Genomic DNA, 17,240 nt, shown 5'->3' on the forward strand with positions numbered 1-17,240 from the left:
AACAGCCTTGGTGCTGCCTGCTGCAGCGTAATGAGATGTCTGTGAAATGCTTCCTGGCCCCTATACATCTGTTCTTACAAGATGCTCATCTTCTGGAATGAGGTTCCTACGAGAATACCCATCACAGAATCACAGAATCACAGGATATCTGAGTTGGGAGGGACCCACAAGGATCACCAAGTCCAACCCCTGGCTTCACACAGAACCACCCAAAAATCAGACCCTGTGTCTGAGAGCGTTGTCCAAATACTTCTTGAACTCTGATGGGCTCAGGGCCACGACCACTGCCCTGGGGAGCCTGTCCCAGTGCCCGACCACCCTCTGGGTGCAGACCCTTTCCCTAACCCCCAGCCTGACCCTCCCCTGTCCCAGCTCCATGCCGTTCCCTCGGGTCCTGTCGCTGTCCCCAGAGAGCAGAGCTCAGCGCCTGCCCCTCCGCTCCCCTCGTGAGGGAGCTGCAGGCCGCCATGAGGCCTCCCCTCGGCCTGCTCTGCTCTGGGCTGAACAAACCAAGGGAACTCAGCTGCTCCTCACACACCTTGCCCTCATCATTTCTGTAGCCCGCCCTTGGACACTCTCTGGTAGTTTTATGCCCTCATGTTGTGGTGCCCAGGACTGCACACGGCAGTGCTGGTGGCGAGGCCGCCCCAGCACAGATCAGAGCAGGACAGTTCCTTCCCTCAGCCGGCTGGCAGTGCTGGGCCTGATCAGCTTGAAATTATTCATGGCGCCAGGAAGGGAAGGAAATTGTCTGAATTTTAACATTCAGCCAGTCAAGTATTATTAGAAGCCACGGGTGGGTACAGAAGCTGTCACAACACGGCCCTGTGACACCAAGGGCTTAATAACTGCAGCTCTCGGAGCCGCACTTGGCTCCCAGTGCTTTGGGCAGTGTGCGCGCAGCCTCCTCGTGCGCCTCATCAAGCCGAGCCCCTAACTGGGAAGAGAAAGAAGAGAGGAGAGGAAGGCGGGTGGCGTTTTGGTCACCACACCAAGCACAGCGCCATCGAAGCAATGACTTCATTTATTTTAACATTTCCGTTTGAATTTCCTCATTGCTTTCATTTTAACCTCCAGAGGGCCGCCGGTACCCACTCAGCGCCCGGCCCCGCGCAGGGACCGCGCTGAGGAGACCGAGCGAGGGACGCTGAGGGCGGCGAGCGAGGCGGCCCGCTGACGTCACGCGCCGTGACGTCACGCGCCGTGACGCGAACACTCCGCCCCGCGCTCCCGTGACGTCGCCCGCGACGTCATCAGCGGCGGGCCTGGGCGGCAGGTGAGGGCGGGCGGGGGCTGCGCGGCCGGGGCCGGGTCACGGGGGCCGGGGGAGGCGGCGGCGGCGGCTCCCGGCGGCCCGGCCCCGTCCGTCCCCCCGCCGGCCGCCGCAGCGCCGCGGCCCTGCCTGTAGGGCCCCGCGGGGCCGGGCCGGGCGGTGCGGTGCGGTGCGGGCAGAGGTCGCCGTGCCGTGCGGGCTCGCCCTTTGGCTCCCCGGGCGCGGGTCGCCGAGGCCCGGCGGCTCGCGGGATGGAGCTCGGTGAGCGGCGGCACGGGGAGCCGGGGGGCGGCGGCGGGGCAGGTAACCGGGGCCTGGTGCCTCGGGAAGCGCCGGGGCAGGGACGGGGCCGTGCTGCTGGTCGGGGCCGTGCGGCGCCCGCTGCCTGAGCTCCGGCTCTGCGGGGCTGCGAGCCCTGGGGTCAGTAACGGCTGGCAGGGAGGAGGCCGCGGTAGCTTCACGGGGGCTCGTAGTTACAGAGGGGCCGCAGCAAAGGGCTAGCGAAGGCCTGACAGAAAATAGCTCGGCCTTCTCTGCGAGGTAAAGACAACGTTACTGGAAAGTTCGTGGAATTTTTTTTTTTTTCATGCTGACTTTTTAATTTTTTTTCTTACGCTCTACGGGCTATCTAAAATCAAGGTCCTCCCTGATATGCTTTTCACTGCTAATCAAGCTGCGTTCTGTTTTTAATAGCAAATCTTTCAACAGTGAGCACTTTTTCGATCTATTTTTTTCTCTCCTCGAGAGAACCTCTTGCTTGCTAAGAAAACCGGGCCTTGTCAGCAAGGGGCTTAATTAAAAGGCAAAGCCTTGTCGTTCTTGCCCGTTCAAATGAGACCTTCAAGCTCCTGGAGACAAAGCACGGGTTGAGAAAGGAAGCTGTGTCCTCATGAGTTTATTTAAAATAAAAAAGTAAATCTCCTGGCTGGTCATAATGTTGTTGTTCTCCCTCTTCTATGTTTTTTCTCTCTAAATAAATCAGCAGCGGTGTTATAAAATCCTACAGGAGCTTGTTATGAAGGACGGACAGAAACAATCACAATATAATAAAGTGCAGCGTAGTTTGCACACGCTGTGGAAAAAATATGAAATTTGTTCTGAGAATAAATCTGAAATGTAATCTAATCCCAGCGAAGCCACTGGGGTCAGGTTATCATTTTGATGGTGCAGTGTGTGACGCTTTTGAGCCTCCTTTGCTCCTTGTGAACTGGGTTTTAAAGCACGGTGTGCCAGCATGCAGCCAGCTTGTCACACGTGAGTCTGTGTGCTCTGAGCTTCTTGTGACGAGGAGTACGAGTGATGGTTTCGGGTAGAGACTCCCACACCTGAAAGCAGCAGGTTTTAGTGCAGTTCCTGGCTCAGTCACAGTGTTGCTGCGTGGCCTTTGTCAGATCACGCTGCGTTCCTATGGCTCTGTGAAATGGTGGCATGTCTTCTGCCTCCCTGTTTAGATGGCAAGCATCACAGGACTGTGCTTTACTGTCTTTTGGCCCAAGACAGTAATGTTTCTGGGGGCTTCTGGTAGTTACTGAGGTGTAAGTAGAATAAGAGTGTGTATAAGCAAAAAATGTTTGAGACTTGCCTGCTGTTTGCTTCTGCCATCTGTTCGGTGTTTGTGGACATAGCTGCGGAATGAGCTGTGGAACGAACTGGTCAGAATAAAATGCTGTGCAGTGTGGTGTTCAGGCGGCACAGAGCCTGCCCACCCTGCGCTGGGAGTGATGGCATTGAGGTTACAGCATCCCGGTCTGCACCTGTATGTGTGAAAGGGGTGGGCAGAGGACTGGGAAGGGGATTTTTTGGGCACAGTATCGAGAGGTAAGTGAGGAAAAGGCAGAGAGAGTCTCTGAAGGCATCACTTGATTTTCATAGGCTTTCAGGCCAGGCCTCCCCCACAGCTTACACAACCTCTGCAGCTCGTTGCGGAGCGAGGCACCTCAGCCTTCGCTCTGGCTTCCCAGCAGCGTGGCCTTCCGTGTCCCTGCACGGGGCTCCAGCTGCTGATGTTTTTTGGGAAGCAGATTGGGAGGCTGCCGTGCATTGCAATACTAAAGGTGCACCCATTGCAGAACCAGGGCGAGGGAGTGTGCTTGGTCTGTGCCCTTGTTTTCCTTTCCATCCACGCTGTGCCCCACTCCTGGCTCCTTTATCCCAGCTGAGCTCAGCAGAGCATTTGCCAAAGGTCTTTAGGGAAGGTTCCTTTAAGCCACCCTTGTCCCCTGGCAGTCACCTGTGAGAGCTCAGTGGGCTGTTCCTCCTGTTACAGCTGGGCTCTCGCTGCGTGAGCTGACATGCACCCAGTATGAATACACCCAACAAAATCCTTGTGTATGTCCTTGGGAACAGATTTCTTTTGTCTGGGTTAATCCGGTCCCCAATTCAGTACAAAATCCTGTGCTAGAGTGAAACTTCTAAAAATTGCTTTACCTGCTCTGGTTCCGAGTCCCCAAAATGCACGGCTCACCCTCCCTGCACTGTGTGCTCCTGCGGAGAATGAGCCACAACATTTCTACCCCCAAAGTGAAAAAGACAGAGTTTCTACCTGTGTGCGTGACTGACCTGTGGGGACTTGGAGCCTTCAACGTGACGTGCCAAGACCTTTGTTGGCTGTCATGGGGTTCCTCAAGCTGTTGGGCATGTCTGAGCTGCTCTGCTTCCAGGTGCCAAGCAGGGATGGCGTGTGTGTTCACCTGGTGTGTGTCCCCACTTGGCGGGCCAGTCCTTCACCGGGTGGTAAAGGGCCTGAACAGCACAGACCAGGTTTGGTTCTGTGGCCCTTTTTCTTGTTCTCGAGTGAAATGACGACACAGCAGAAGGTGACACTGGTACAATTGTCCTCAAAGGGAGTTTCCTGTGGTGGCAGCCTCCAGCTGTGTGTGAGAGGCCAGGGATGGCTGGAGAACCTCTGAAGTTTTTGTGCTTTGTTCTAGCTGCAGGTGGGAAGATGAGTCCAAAAATTACAACAGAGCTGCTGAAACAACTGCGGCAGGTGATGAAGAGTCCCAAGTATGTCCAGGAGCCTGTCCAAGCCTACATAGTGCCCTCTGGAGATGCCCACCAGGTATGGATAGATGGATTATGGGAACGATTATACTTTCCTTCCCAATAAAAACTACAAGCCAGGGATAACTAGAGTCATCCTTCATTCCCTCACTTTAATGATTCTAGCATAAAAGCGTGAGTAACCTGAGAAACATCATGCTGGAAAAAGTTTCTGGAGCCTGTTCAGGAGACTAAGGTTTTATGTTCTTGCAACAAATCAGCGTGGATGTACCACCAGCAACTTCTCATCAGACTGTTTCCAGGGAGAAAAGGGAGCTTGCCAGAGCACTTGCTGTCCCCATCCTGGCTGTTGGAAAGGACGGATTTACGGGGGGAGGAAAAGGCATTATATGGGCTTTAGTTTCTCCATTAGCACCTCCCAACCGAAATGTGCTCTTAAGCCTGGTTGCTGCAGAGCTTTCCCTTTGCTAGATCCAGTTCTTGCTGGAATTTGCTGCCTTGTGCTAAAGCTCTTAGATCCCATGCAGAGGGGGCTTTGGAGAGGCAGGGAAGGAGGATGCCACAGCGACCCTTCCCTTCGGAGGCTGCTCTGCACTAGCCAGTCCTGGGCACTAAAGACAGGAGCGGCTGGGCTGAGGGGGGTAACTCGTGGCGGCAGCTCTGTTGTGTGCTGCTTCTGTGGCTAAGATCTTTGTAGTCCGTGACGTTAATTTTAAATGTCTGAACTGCCTTCTGCCTCCCCAGTTTGTTCGTTTGCTAGTTTCGCTCTTCTGCCTGCTCTGTTGGGAGACCTAAGAACTGCTAAGGCTTTTTCCCTCCTCAGCCATTTTCAGGAAACAAAAGACCTGAAGCTTTCCTGGCTCACGCCCAAAGCTCTCTTTTACCCCAGGGTGCAAGAGAGCAAAATGCAACTGAATCGGAACCTTTGCCCTCGGCTTGGCACTGGGGCGCGTTGGGTCCAGGCTTGTCTGTGCCCTGGGAGCGATGTGCAGCATCGTGTTTCCTCTTTAGGAGATCCAAACTTGGGCAGGTAGGGGGAAGGCTTTTTCTGCAGCTGCCATTGTCTGCTGCATTCCTGCCTCAAGCTGCCTCTGTCCATATATAACTCTGGTTTCATTTCACTAGATGTTAAATGCTGTCATGTGAGTTGAAGAATGTGACCCTCAGGACTTCTGGGTTTTTCTGTTGCTCTCTTTTCCTTGACAGAGTGCAGTTAAGCAGAGAACCCCATGTTGCTATTTCCTGCCGGGCAAGTTGGTCAGGTTTCTTCGCGGAGAGAATCTATCTAAATGGAAACGATTACCAAAAGCTGCTGATTTTGGCGCTTCCTGACTAGCTAGCGCAGGGTTTTGTCTGTGAGGTTTGGGAATTGCTGCAATTTTAGGCATAGGCGGAAACCTGTTGATCCCAGAACAGCCTCGCTGATCCAGGTGACTTGTGATGAGCTGAGATTTGCAGCTTCCCTTCATTGCAAGCGAGGCTTTGTTTCCTGAATGCAAATGGGAACTTTACAGGCCTGCAGTCAGTTTGCTCTCAGGCGGCTCCCTCTGTGACTCAGAAGACCGTGGTCAGTGATGCCCAAGGTTTTAGTGGCTGGAGCCGTTTCCTCTCTGTAGCCCAAGATACTTATTCCTGTCCTCGCTTCTCTCAGCGGTTGCTGAGGCTGTCCAGGGATCCGCACCAGAGAACTGATCAACAAGGAGGGTTTTCCCTCCTGACCATGGTATTGGACTGGGTGAAACATGGCCTTTTTGGTTGCAAAGAAACCCCTGAGTCAGACTGGTGCTCTCAGGCCCTGATGCCGCAACTGCTGCCTAACTTTTCTTGGTAACATCGCTGGGAAGATTTGAGCTCTGGGCTTTGTGGTGCTTTTAAAATTGGTTTCCCTGCCAAGGCCTAAAGGCTTCGGTTATAAGCCTACCAGTTCTGTCCTCTGCTTTCCATGCTTTGTTGTGTAAGGAGGTGAAAGACTTGAAGAGCTGCTCTCATGCAGCTGGCTCTGACTCTGGCTTATCAAGGCTTTTAATACCTTGCATCTGTGGTGTTTGTAGCCAGCCCTGAATGTCAGCTGCTTTGATTTTTGAATGTTTTGATGCTGGCGATTAGAAGTCAGAATAAATTAACTCTTCCCCTGGGGACCTGGGTGGTCCAAAGGGCAGTGAGAAAGGAGAGCAGTCCCAGCCAGAAGTGGGCTGAAGTCCATACAAGGAGCCCCGCTGCCATTTGTGAGTACTGGGCACGTCTCGTGGCTGGAGTTATCAAAGGAACGTGAAAGGATGAAATGCCATGCTTTTGGGACTGAGGCACCCAATCCCTTTGTCTCCATGACAAATGTTTGTCTAAGCTTTTGGGGGTGTTGCAGTGGTGAACGCAGGATCCATTTTTATGTTGTCCAGTTCACGCTGAATGTGGAGTCTGCCCACGTGGGGTTATCCAGAGACTGGAGGCGCTTTCCCCTTAGTGGAAGGGGGTGATATTTGTATTGGAGCTCGGGTTTGAGTCACAGAATCACTGGGGCTGGCTTCCACCTCAGGTCTTGGCTCAGTGCAAACAAATTTGGTCAGATCTGGCCGATCTTCCACGCGAAGGCAGGACCTGCCCAGCTCAGGGCCCCATGTTTGGGTTGGCAGAGATGCCATCTTCTGCTTGGGGCTGCCTCCTCTGACACACACGTTGTGAGCCGAGGAATCAGCAGAGCTATAAAGCAGGAGAGGAGATGGCTTGTGCACAGGTTGCACCGACCTGTTCCGGATCTTACTCTGTGGTTAGGTTTTTGGCAGCGAATGCTGACCTCCCTCCAAGCACACAGCAGTGTTTGTTCTTCGGCGGCATCAGCAGGCAGCGAGCTGCACTTCTCCTTGCTGCTCTCAGTTGACATTTGAATGCCCTGGGTAAAATAAGTTTTAAGATAGTAGCTGCATGGCTGAATCACTAATGATAAGCACACTGATTTCTTTGGGTTCTTCCTGGCTCGGCTGAGGGTTTCTGTGATGCAGCTCTCAATTTTATCTGCACACCGTGGACTGACAGGTGTGGAGAGCAGCCACGAAGAGCCTGAGAAAGGGGTAGGTTGAAGGGCATCGGAGCTGCAAGACAGGCCCCAGGGGAATACCTTGCTCCGACTGTGCTGTGGCCTGCGCTTTGTGTGGCGTACGCAGGTGTTCCCCTTGTAATTTTAGCTTGTGCAAAGTATGGGCTCGTCTTTGCACAGTGGGGGTTGCTGCACGGAACGGAACAGGTGGGAGTGCAGGAATTCAGGCTGACAGATGAATGAACCCTCTTCCCCTCCAGGTCCCTCACAGGCCCTTTTAAAGCCCATCTGCCTCATTGTGAGCACTAAAAACATTCTTTGGATTTGTCTGTGAATGGGACAGCATGAGGTATTTCCCATTCAGTCGAGGTCTTTGTTAGCTTAGGTCAGCTTTTACCAGATCTAAAACGGATGAACTTTTTTTTTTACCTTGTAGATTAATCTTTTTTTTTTTTTTTAATTACACCGATCCATTTCACTGTCCTGGGCTGTTAATGATGTCCTGGGCTGTTAATGCAGCTAGCTCAGCCTTGACTTGTTCCCATGAATGTGAAATTGCCTGCACAAGCAAACTAGCCTGTAATGTTTCTCTGCTGTGTTATCGCAGTCAGTGATGGGATCCACAGTGGGAAATTTCCAGCATCTCCTTCAGGCGTTGGACCCTTGGATGTGGTGCCCCAGCTGTGAGTTGGGAAACGTAGGGGAGGGGGAGCTGTAGTGGTCATCGTGGTGGATAGTTGTTGGGAAATCTTGAAGTGAAGAATCCTTCTCTAGCCCAGTGCCGCTCTGTCTTCCTGCTCCATCCCGCTGCTGTGAGGTAGGCACCTGTGGGAAATGGATGCTCGATTCCCTTCCCAGAAGGGCTTTGTCCTCTCTGCCCGCTGATGCCTCCGTTGTTCTTTTGCAGGGTGCTAGTGGCACTGTTTCTGCCAATTAGTGGTTAGATAATGTAGAGGAGTTATTGGGAGCAATCCCAGGGATCTTCCCTGGCAATAGAGATCAAAAACCTATTCAGCCAGATCCTCCTTTGGACTGTGGGTTTTGTCATTCCAAGGCTCGGTTTCATCAGGTCAGTGGGAAATGGTTGGTAGCTGCTGCCCAGGACCTCTCCGGGGAGGGGAGAGACGTGGCTGCCCTGGAGGGTTTTTGACCGTGGAGTGGTTGGAAGCAGAAATAAACTGTATTGGTCCTGGGTAACTGGAAGCTGCTGCAGTTTGTGCTTCTTGCTCGTTTCTGTGCTTTTGAACCCTGTCCCTTCTTTAGGAGAACAGTGAAGAAGAGCAGATTTGAAGGGAGGATTTTCTGATGAGCAGGTGATTTGAAAATAGACATGGCCAGAGAGAGGGAAATGCAGTACCTATCACAGCAGGAACTGAAGCCACCTGATAGTCAGGCTGTGGTTTCTCAGCTCATTTCCCAAAGTGTTTCTCTTGCCACAGCACAGCTGGGAGGAGAGAAGCTTTATGGGCGCAGGAACCCTCTTTGGTTTCAGACCATTGCTAAGGTACAGATCTCGGGGGTTTGCCAGTTGAGCATCACTGCTGTCAGCCTGGATTGTGCTGTTCTGCTGAGTTGTGCTAGTTAATGAACAGACCTGCTCAGCAGTTCCAAGCTTCGAACTTGCCAGAATGGGATCCCATAAAAAATGACATGTGGGCCATTTCAAGGTATGGCTATTCTTTTAATTCTGGCAGCCCCCATAACTGTCAGGTATCCGTGCCTTCTCAGGCTCTTCTGTAATGTTGCTGACAGAAGTGCCCACTAACAGGTTGTGATAGGTTTGGGACGAGGACGGACGAGTAGTTTTTGATTCTCACTCACTGGCAAAACCATAGTTTCTGCTGAAGTTGGGTTTTGAGTAGGCAAGGAAGAAGTGAGAGGATCAGCACCTTGTGAAAGTTTGTGAAGGCTTAAAGACTTTACAGTTTTACCATCTCAATACTTTTCTTCAATGTCGTTGTGGAAGACAAAGTCTTAAAGGAATCCTCATAAATCCCAGTGAGGGGACTTCATTGGAGACAGTGAAATTTGCAGGTTTTATACACTGATTACCCTGGTCTACAAGATCATGGGGCACTTCTGATTTCTCTTCCTTTCACATCGCAGCTTCAAAGGCGGCATTTGTTTGTTGCCTAAAGGGGAGGCTGAGTGTGAAATAAACATCTGCAAACTCTGAAGCACTCCAGTGTTTACAGACAGTTGTGGGAGAAAAGTGCTGCAGCTTGGAAAAAAAAATACAAAAACCCCCAAACCAGTTGGACGTAAATACAGTATAATCACAGATGATTAAATGTTCTGGGGAAGGAGAGCTGAGGCTTTTTTAACTCATTTCTCTCTCTCCGTGGCATCCTTTAGGAGAAGAAGCTTATCAAAGTATTTGTCGTCAGCTGATTTTTTTTTTTTTTCCCCCGCTGCTATAAATAATTGCTGCCTCTTTTGTTTTCCAGAGCGAGTACATTGCACCCTGTGACTGCAGACGGGCGTTCATCTCTGGATTTGATGGCTCTGCAGGTACTTTTCCAGAACTTGGGTTCTTGCTAACGTCCAGAATTCCCCCATAAAGAAATGGTCTCATTCATAGCATAGAGGCAGGATGGAAAACTGTCCAGCTTGTTTGGACTGTTCTCTTCCCATCTCAGCCTCTGCAGAATTATGTCTTGGCTGCCCACTGGAATTATGTAATATCAGCGCAATAACAAGTTTTCAGAACATGTTTGACCCGTGAATGAACCGCCCATAAAGTAAAATCCTGTTAACTCTTTAATGCGGTTCTTGTAACCTACGTTCGTTTTTTTTGATGTGGAGCCAGTGTGAATAGAATTTTACAAGGCCCGTTTGGGTTGGGTAAATAGTAGAGATGGACTTCAGCTAGCCCTTCTGTTTAGAGAGAGCCAGGGCCAGAATCACTGCATTTGGAAACTGAACTCTGTGGAAAAGTTTGCTTATCTTGCTGAGACAGGATGTTTTCTTGGCTGTAGGATAGGTCTGTGTCAAGAGACCTATTTTTTTATGCTAGCTGTACCCTAAGCAATGTATCTCTGCTGTGTGATTGTTGGAAAGTCACTTTAGTCTACTTAGACTAAAGTTAGGTCTTTTTTTTCCCCCAGTTGTAAATTGGTTTAATAAATACTGCTACCTATGTGTTTGGAGGGTCCGTTCATCAGTTCCTATGAACTGCTCTGGGACCCCCATGTGGAAGGTGATAAACCGAGGGCTGTGGGCTGATGCTAATAGATAATTTGGATCCTGTATTAATATCATGCCTTCCACATTGCCGCCTCTTAATCTTCCTGTCTATTTTGGACCCTCATTATGTGCGTGGAAGGTCTGTGTTCCCAGCCTAGCATTTGGTTAATCAGTGAAGTTTCACTCAGGGTTCACTCACCTTGTGTTTCCTGATGGAAGACACTTTTGCTTTACATCTTTTCAGGTTGAAGCAGCTTAAAATGGGGTGTGTGGGAGTTTAGTAGAAAACAATTCACTTTTGGAAACTCTGCTCTGCTAATCTGGGCTTCAGTTCCTGAATGTAGGTGAAGGGAGAGTATAGTCAAGATGCAGAGACTCAAGACTTGTGGTTTTTTTTTTTTTTTTTTTTGTTTGTTTGTTTTTGTTTTTTTTTGTATGGGCAAGGCAGTGAGGGTACCCTGCTGAGATGTCACTGCCTCAACGGTCAGTTTACATCCGTCTGTCTGGGGTCAGTGGAATAGGACAGGTCCTGCAATCAGCAGAGGTTTATGTTCATAGATCCTGTTCAGCCATCTCTGCTGCAGCTGTAACATTTGGGAAAGGGGGCGCAGCTCGGGGTGATCCCCACTTAGGCCAGCCTAGTAACACCTGCTTCTTGTGGGTGGCATGAGCTCCTGCTTCCTCCCGGTAAGAAGATGGGATGGAGTCTGGGGATGCACGGTATGTGTTAGTGTGACAACAACCGGGTAGAGACCGACTCTAAGTAACCTCTAAATAACCACATCTTTCTGCCTTCCTGCCTAGGTACTGCCATTGTAACAGAACAGCACGCAGCCATGTGGACAGATGGGCGCTACTTCCTGCAAGCAGCAAACCAAATGGATAACAACTGGACTCTCATGAAAATGGGTACGCAGGAGGCTGGGGTACTGCTGAAAAACAAACAACAAGCACAAGCTGCTTCGCCCATGGTACAGCTTGGGCAGTAGGGATACCCCATCATGCAGGAGTTTAGGGACATATTGGATACGCTGCTTCTCCTGCTTTAGGGCCCAGGGGTCCTGTGGTTCTTCTTGCCCATGGGTCTAGACATGCATTGGTAGATGATGTCTGATGCATCAGCTTGGACTTGGCATTTTGGGTAGTGTAGTAATGTTTTGGTATGACTGCTTCTACGAACCTTTTCTTACTGTATTTTATTTACTTTTTAATCTGTGGAGGTCTGAAAGATACACCGACTCAGGAGGATTGGCTGGTGAGTGTCCTCCCAGAAGGCTCGAAGGTGGGAGTGGACCCTTTCATCATTCCAGCTGGTTGGTTTGACTTTATTTTATAACTCTGGGTTGGGCAGCTAGTTTTCGCTTCTTTGCTTCCCTGGCTAAGCTGTTGTGTGGTGATGTGCAGCTAAATGTTGCTGTATTTTGGTCCAGATGGAGTGGTGGGGAGTTAAACCGTTATACAAAACAGGTCAGATTTTGATTTCAGGCATGTGTCATGAGAGCTTCTCAGCAGCTCATTGACTCCAAAATGCAAGAGGTGGCAACTACTTGCTGGACTTGCAGTGACCTTATGTGAAAAACAGCGTCATCATTATGGCAGTCTCTGGGGTGGCTTCTTCTAGTGACTCCTCTCTCCCAACTGGAGCAGTTTTTCAGCAGAAGCGTGAGGCTCCTGGGCCGCAAGGTTCTGGATCTGCTGCCGCCTTGCTGTGGCTGTGGAACTCAAGTTGCAATAGCTTTTGCTTTTTTTTTTTTATGGGAAGGAGAGGCTGTAAAGAAAGGAGGAGACTCAGATTCCCGTTTTCCCCCCAGTGAATGGGGCTGTTGTTCAATCAGTATGTGTTCTCTGAAACTCACTCTTGACTCTTCCCTGTGTCAGACCAATGGAAGAGGATGTCCAAAGTCTTGAGAAGTGCTGGCCACGATCTTGTACCTATCAAAGAAAACCTGATCGATACGATCTGGACAGACTGTCCTCAGCGCCCCTGCAAGCCTCTCATCACACTGGACCTGAGTTACACAGGTGAGAAGTCTTACTCCCAGAATACGGGGACTGTTTATACTGCCTTACCTCCCTTTACTTTTGTCTTATAAGATAGTGAGAAAAACACTACTGGAGCCCAATACGGTCTGCTGTGATTAGGTTGAAGTTTGTCAGACCTCAGCTAATGACCTCTTTGTTCTTGAAACTTGACGTAACTTTGCTAGAGGCTAATTTAGAAACAAATTCATGGATATCTGGAGAGGGCAGCTTGTTTGAGATGGTTTGTGTCAGTTACTAGGCAGGACTGAGGAGCACAAACAGTGTGCTTTGAGTACCTCCAAAATCCAGTTCGTGTTTCCACCATCATCCCCAGTAAAGTTGGTGACTGTAGCCTTTCGTATTGTGTTTTGCAGGGGTTAGCTGGAGAGACAAAATTGTAGCCCTCCGTTCAAAAATGGCTGAGAGGAAAGTCCTGTGGTTTGTGGTAACGGCCTTGGATGAAGTAGCATGTAAGTCTTTGCATTGCCCTTCTCAGTTCTTCCTACAAAATAAGCGTCCTCCCTGCTTTCGAAAGGAAGAACGCTGCCAGGGTGAGAGACACTCATGACAGCCAACATGTTTGTTAGATGTCGATTAACTTGTATCAGCTGCAGTTGAGGAACCAGGTCAGAAACAGCGAGCCTGCATTTCTGCACATTGTCTTTTTACACCAGCACAGCTCCTGGATACGCTTCTGGCCTAGGAAAGGCAGCAAATAACCACCTTTTTAAAACAGCACAGGCAAAGGTAAAGGAAAGTTCTACATGAAGCTTGAGGCAGTTTCCAGAGGGGTAAAAATGACTGTGAGGTCTTCTGGTTCTAAAGTACCCTGAAGCTGCTTCACCCTATGGGAAGATGGAGGCTGTTACCTGCTGTGGAGGATGGGCCACAAACAAAGCAGTGCAACATGTGGCTTTGTGTACATAAGGCAAGGGTGGGGTACATGGCATTCAGTCATCCTCTGAATTGTCACACGGTTTTATGTCAGTCTTTACCTCTCTGCTGTTTGGCAAATGCTTTGATTAAAACAAATATGTCAGGGCTCAGCTGTTGTTTCCATATCTTTTCAACCCAGGGTCCAAGGGTCCTGTTAGAGGGTCTCCCCTGTGTTTGGGGCCCTGGGGTAACTAGGTCTGCATGCCCTGGCTACCAGCCCAGTGTGTAAAAAGGGAGCACAGCCAGAAACAGCAGTGGTTCCTCTGGGACTCCTGCTAGTTTTGTGTATCCTTTGTGCATCCCAGTGCACAGAGCGGCGCAGTGGGAACGTAGCACTGGCAGGGTGTGTGCTGCTTAATGCATGTACCTCATGTCTGATCTGACAAAGCAGAAATGAAAATGGCACTCTCCTAGCTCCAGCACTGCAAGCACAGAGTCTCTGGCACCGGGAGAAGCCAGCTTGTGGAGGCCTGTGGGCTCTCCTGGATCTGGGGCACTGAGCACAGAGTTTGTTTCATGAAAGCAGTACTTCAGGGAGTGGTGAATATGACTCCTCCCTGGGGAGGCCTGTGTGAGCAGAGATTGTCTCACCTTTTCAGGCGCATCTCCAATTAAATTAATGATAAATTGGTGCCCTGAGGTGGTTTCAAATTAAATGTCTTCAACAAAGCCAAGCTAGGTTATGAATCAAGGGTTTTAAGACAGACCAGAGGAGGTCATGAGAGAAGCTTATTGCCAGGTACCTGGCTGATTTCCTATCCTAAACTGGGGGAGGAATGGGAAGGTCTCTTTAATTCTATTTAATTCAATTTCCTGTATTAAACTTCAGACAAGTTTCTGGGGACAGAAAGAGAGGGCCACAAAGGAGACCTCCTTACTGCATTGGGAATAGTCTGAGCGAGGAAATTTGTACTCATGCAGTAAAGAGTTCTTTGTGGCTCTTTCCTGCTTTCAAGTGACCTACTCCTCCCCTGGGGAGAATCAAACTCTAGTTTGACTTTCGTGGCAGAATTTGCACAGTTCGATGAATACAGTCTTGGTTGTGATTTAGGACATGCTGGTTCTTTTTCCAGCTGTCCTGCTGGCTGGCGTTATTGCCTTGAGTAACTTATTTCAGCTAATTGGATACCCTGGGGTTTTTATTTGACCCTAAAATCATGAGTTTGGAGATGCTGAACGTCTACTTCCCCTCTTGACTTTGCCTGGAATTGTGAGGAATTAAATCTTTGGGGGGGGGGGGGGGGGGGGGGGTGGAAATCAAGACTGTGCAGCCTGAATCTGAGGTGTTGGAGGCACCCAAATGAGAGGCCAAAAAAGGAGCATTTTGGTCTTGCTTATTGTTTCCCTTCTCCCTCAATTATATAAAAAAAAAAGTTTGGAATTAAATGATATATACTCTTGTAACTGTGAACTCTTCTGGTTGTTGGGAAGTGAGCTTTTATCGTACTGCACAGACTAGAAAGAGCAAATAATACATTTTTTATCATGTCCATATCTTTTTTTTTGCCTGTACCTGCTTTCTACCAAGCCAGCTGTCCTTTAGAAGTTAAACCCTAATTTCCTTGCTCGATGGCAGTGTTTAAACTGCGGTTCTGGTGCCATCTCCTGGCAAAAATTAGGATTGCCAGAAAGGCAGCAGGATGTGGAGCAGCTGGGTGGGAGCTGGACCTGTGGCCTGCACCCATGATGACTCATTGCTTGACTGTGTTTTGCTGAGATTATTTTTGGCTTTCTTTAATGTTGCAAAAGATGAACCAGGACTGTGATTCTTGGCGTTCTTATTTTCCAGGGCTTTTCAACCTCCGAGGCTCTGATGTTGAGTACAATCCCGTGTTTTTTGCGTACGCCGTCATAGGAATGAACACAATCAGGTGCTTATATTCCCCTCTTCTGTCCCCCAAGATGCATTCTTCTGTGGGAGATCCGTTCCAGCAAAGCATTTGTCTTTTAAAAACACTTCACGCTCAGATGCTTTAATGTCCCTTCTGAGCTCATTTGCCTTTGATATTAATTACTTTCCTCCACTGATCAGAGCTAGAGAGGCCGCCAAGAGCTCTGCTGTGCCCCTCAGCACCTCGGCTGACTTGCTGGGTTGCACTGGGCAGGACGACTGACCCCTATGGGTGTCACCCTAAGATAACGTGGAGGGCTGTTGGAGCCTGGGGTGAAACGTGGGTAAGAGCCAGCGCTGACCTGGGCATTGGAAAACCTCTCTCTGAGTCATTGAGTCACCTCAGAACTTCAGGGACCATGCAGTAAAGCTTCAGGGCTGATTTAGGACAGAAGGCTACTTTCCTGCTACTGCTGCATAAAATGAGCTTCAGCAAGCACAAGAGTCTTAGGGGCATCTCCAAGCTGCTGGTTAGATGCGTCTGGGGTAAAACCTGGCTGAGAGAGTACATGTTGCATATGAAGGGTGAGCTGAACTTTCTCAGTCAGTGCAAGAGAGGACAATGTGGTACTTAACAGTAGATTTTCCACTTTGAGATTTTACTCTTAAAAATGAGGGAATGGCCATTGTGTGCTTCTGTTACTCTCTTGCTTGAAGCACAGTGATGGGATGCAGCCATTGCGAACGTGTCGTGCAAACAAAAACGCTATCAACTCCTTTCTTCTCAGCAGGATGGTACATCATAATTTCAAAGCGGGATTTAAGCTGTATGAAGGCTGGTGGATAAAACAGTATAGAGCAAAGTATGAAGCATAATTGACAAACTCCTTTCTCCCTGAACACCAGAACAGCGTGGTTTCTCCTTCCGTACCTTACTCCAACTACTGTCGGACGGGGTCCCATCCAAACTGCTCTGTTGTATTTCTTTCTCAGGCTCTTTATTGATGGTGATCGGATGACGGACCCAGCTGTGAGGGAGCACTTACAGCTTGACTCCACCCTGGAGCCAGAGTTTAAGATCCAGGTGATGCCCTACGGATCTATCCTGACGGAGCTGCAGGCTGTTGGTGCAAGCCTCTCACCCAAGGAGAAAGTATGGCTCAGTGACAAAGCCAGTTACGCTCTGACTGAGGCCGTTCCCAAGGTTTGTGGCTTTGGCAAGGAAAAAGGCTTTTCTTCTGTTTGTTGAGCATGGTCAGGAATGGTGGTAATGAGGGCAGCTGGCCTCAGCTTCCCTTTCACAAAGCGTGCCACAGGCTGGAGCTGGAGCGGAAGGGATCCAGCCGTACTGAGGTATCGAGGCGTTGTTTAATCCTGGGGTTGCTCTCGATGGAGCTGCCCTTCCAACTCACTAAGCTGATTTACCCAAAGAATTGCCAGCTTAAGATAAGACAAGTATAGTGAGAGAGGGGAGGGAGAGAGGGAGCAGGGTGAACTCGGGTCACCGTGCCCACGGCTGGAGCATCGGCCTTGCACAGACCAGCAGTTAGAGCTGGAAATACAGAAATTGCAGCAGAAAAGTTGGGCTGGACTTTCAGGAGGGGGCACTGGGCTTGGTCTGAGTGTCTGAAGATGGTTCCCCTTATTTATTGCAGTAGCTTGAGGTTATGAGGCAATATGTGATGTCTCATATAGAAGACAAAAGGAGCAGGGAGATAGAGTTGTTGCAGCAGGGAACCTTGTAAGGAGACAAGTAACTTGCAGGCACTGGTTGTCCATGCAGTGATTGCATCTGCCAAGGGACAGTTGTAGCATCAGAGTGATTTTTGTGGAGCTCTACGTGCTATATTTTACCCTTGTATTTGAACATGGCTGTTTGGAGCCCTGCTTTGCACCTGATACTCTGGTAGCCTTGAAAGGAGATACTCAGGGAAGGACACGGCAGCAACTACAGACAG

At 49.7% G+C, this 17,240-nt stretch overlaps 1 protein-coding gene across 2 annotated transcripts in view; it reads left to right on the top strand.

Moving 5' to 3' along the window:
- Positions 1-1,123: 1,123 nt before the first annotated feature.
- The window catches only part of XPNPEP1 (X-prolyl aminopeptidase 1), a 30,137-nt gene continuing 14,020 nt past the window's right edge, over positions 1,124-17,240 (top strand). The window contains exons 1-9 of one of the 2 annotated variants that reach the window (XM_013174537.3): positions 1,124-1,276; positions 4,204-4,334; positions 9,755-9,818; positions 11,298-11,402; positions 11,714-11,806; positions 12,372-12,515; positions 12,890-12,985; positions 15,241-15,322; positions 16,276-16,486. In XM_013174537.3, coding sequence (XP_013029991.3) covers positions 4,218-4,334; positions 9,755-9,818; positions 11,298-11,402; positions 11,714-11,806; positions 12,372-12,515; positions 12,890-12,985; positions 15,241-15,322; positions 16,276-16,486 — 912 coding nt within the window. In that variant the 5' untranslated portion in view covers positions 1,124-1,276; positions 4,204-4,217. Of the gene's footprint in view, positions 1,277-1,328; positions 1,535-4,203; positions 4,335-9,754; positions 9,819-11,297; positions 11,403-11,713; positions 11,807-12,371; positions 12,516-12,889; positions 12,986-15,240; positions 15,323-16,275; positions 16,487-17,240 lie in introns of those variants that run through there. The other variant, XM_048060565.2, reaches the window with a different exon arrangement.

Source organism: Anser cygnoides, chromosome 7, assembly GCF_040182565.1.
Source record: "Anser cygnoides isolate HZ-2024a breed goose chromosome 7, Taihu_goose_T2T_genome, whole genome shotgun sequence".
NCBI classification, from domain to species: Eukaryota; Metazoa; Chordata; class Aves; order Anseriformes; family Anatidae; genus Anser; species Anser cygnoides.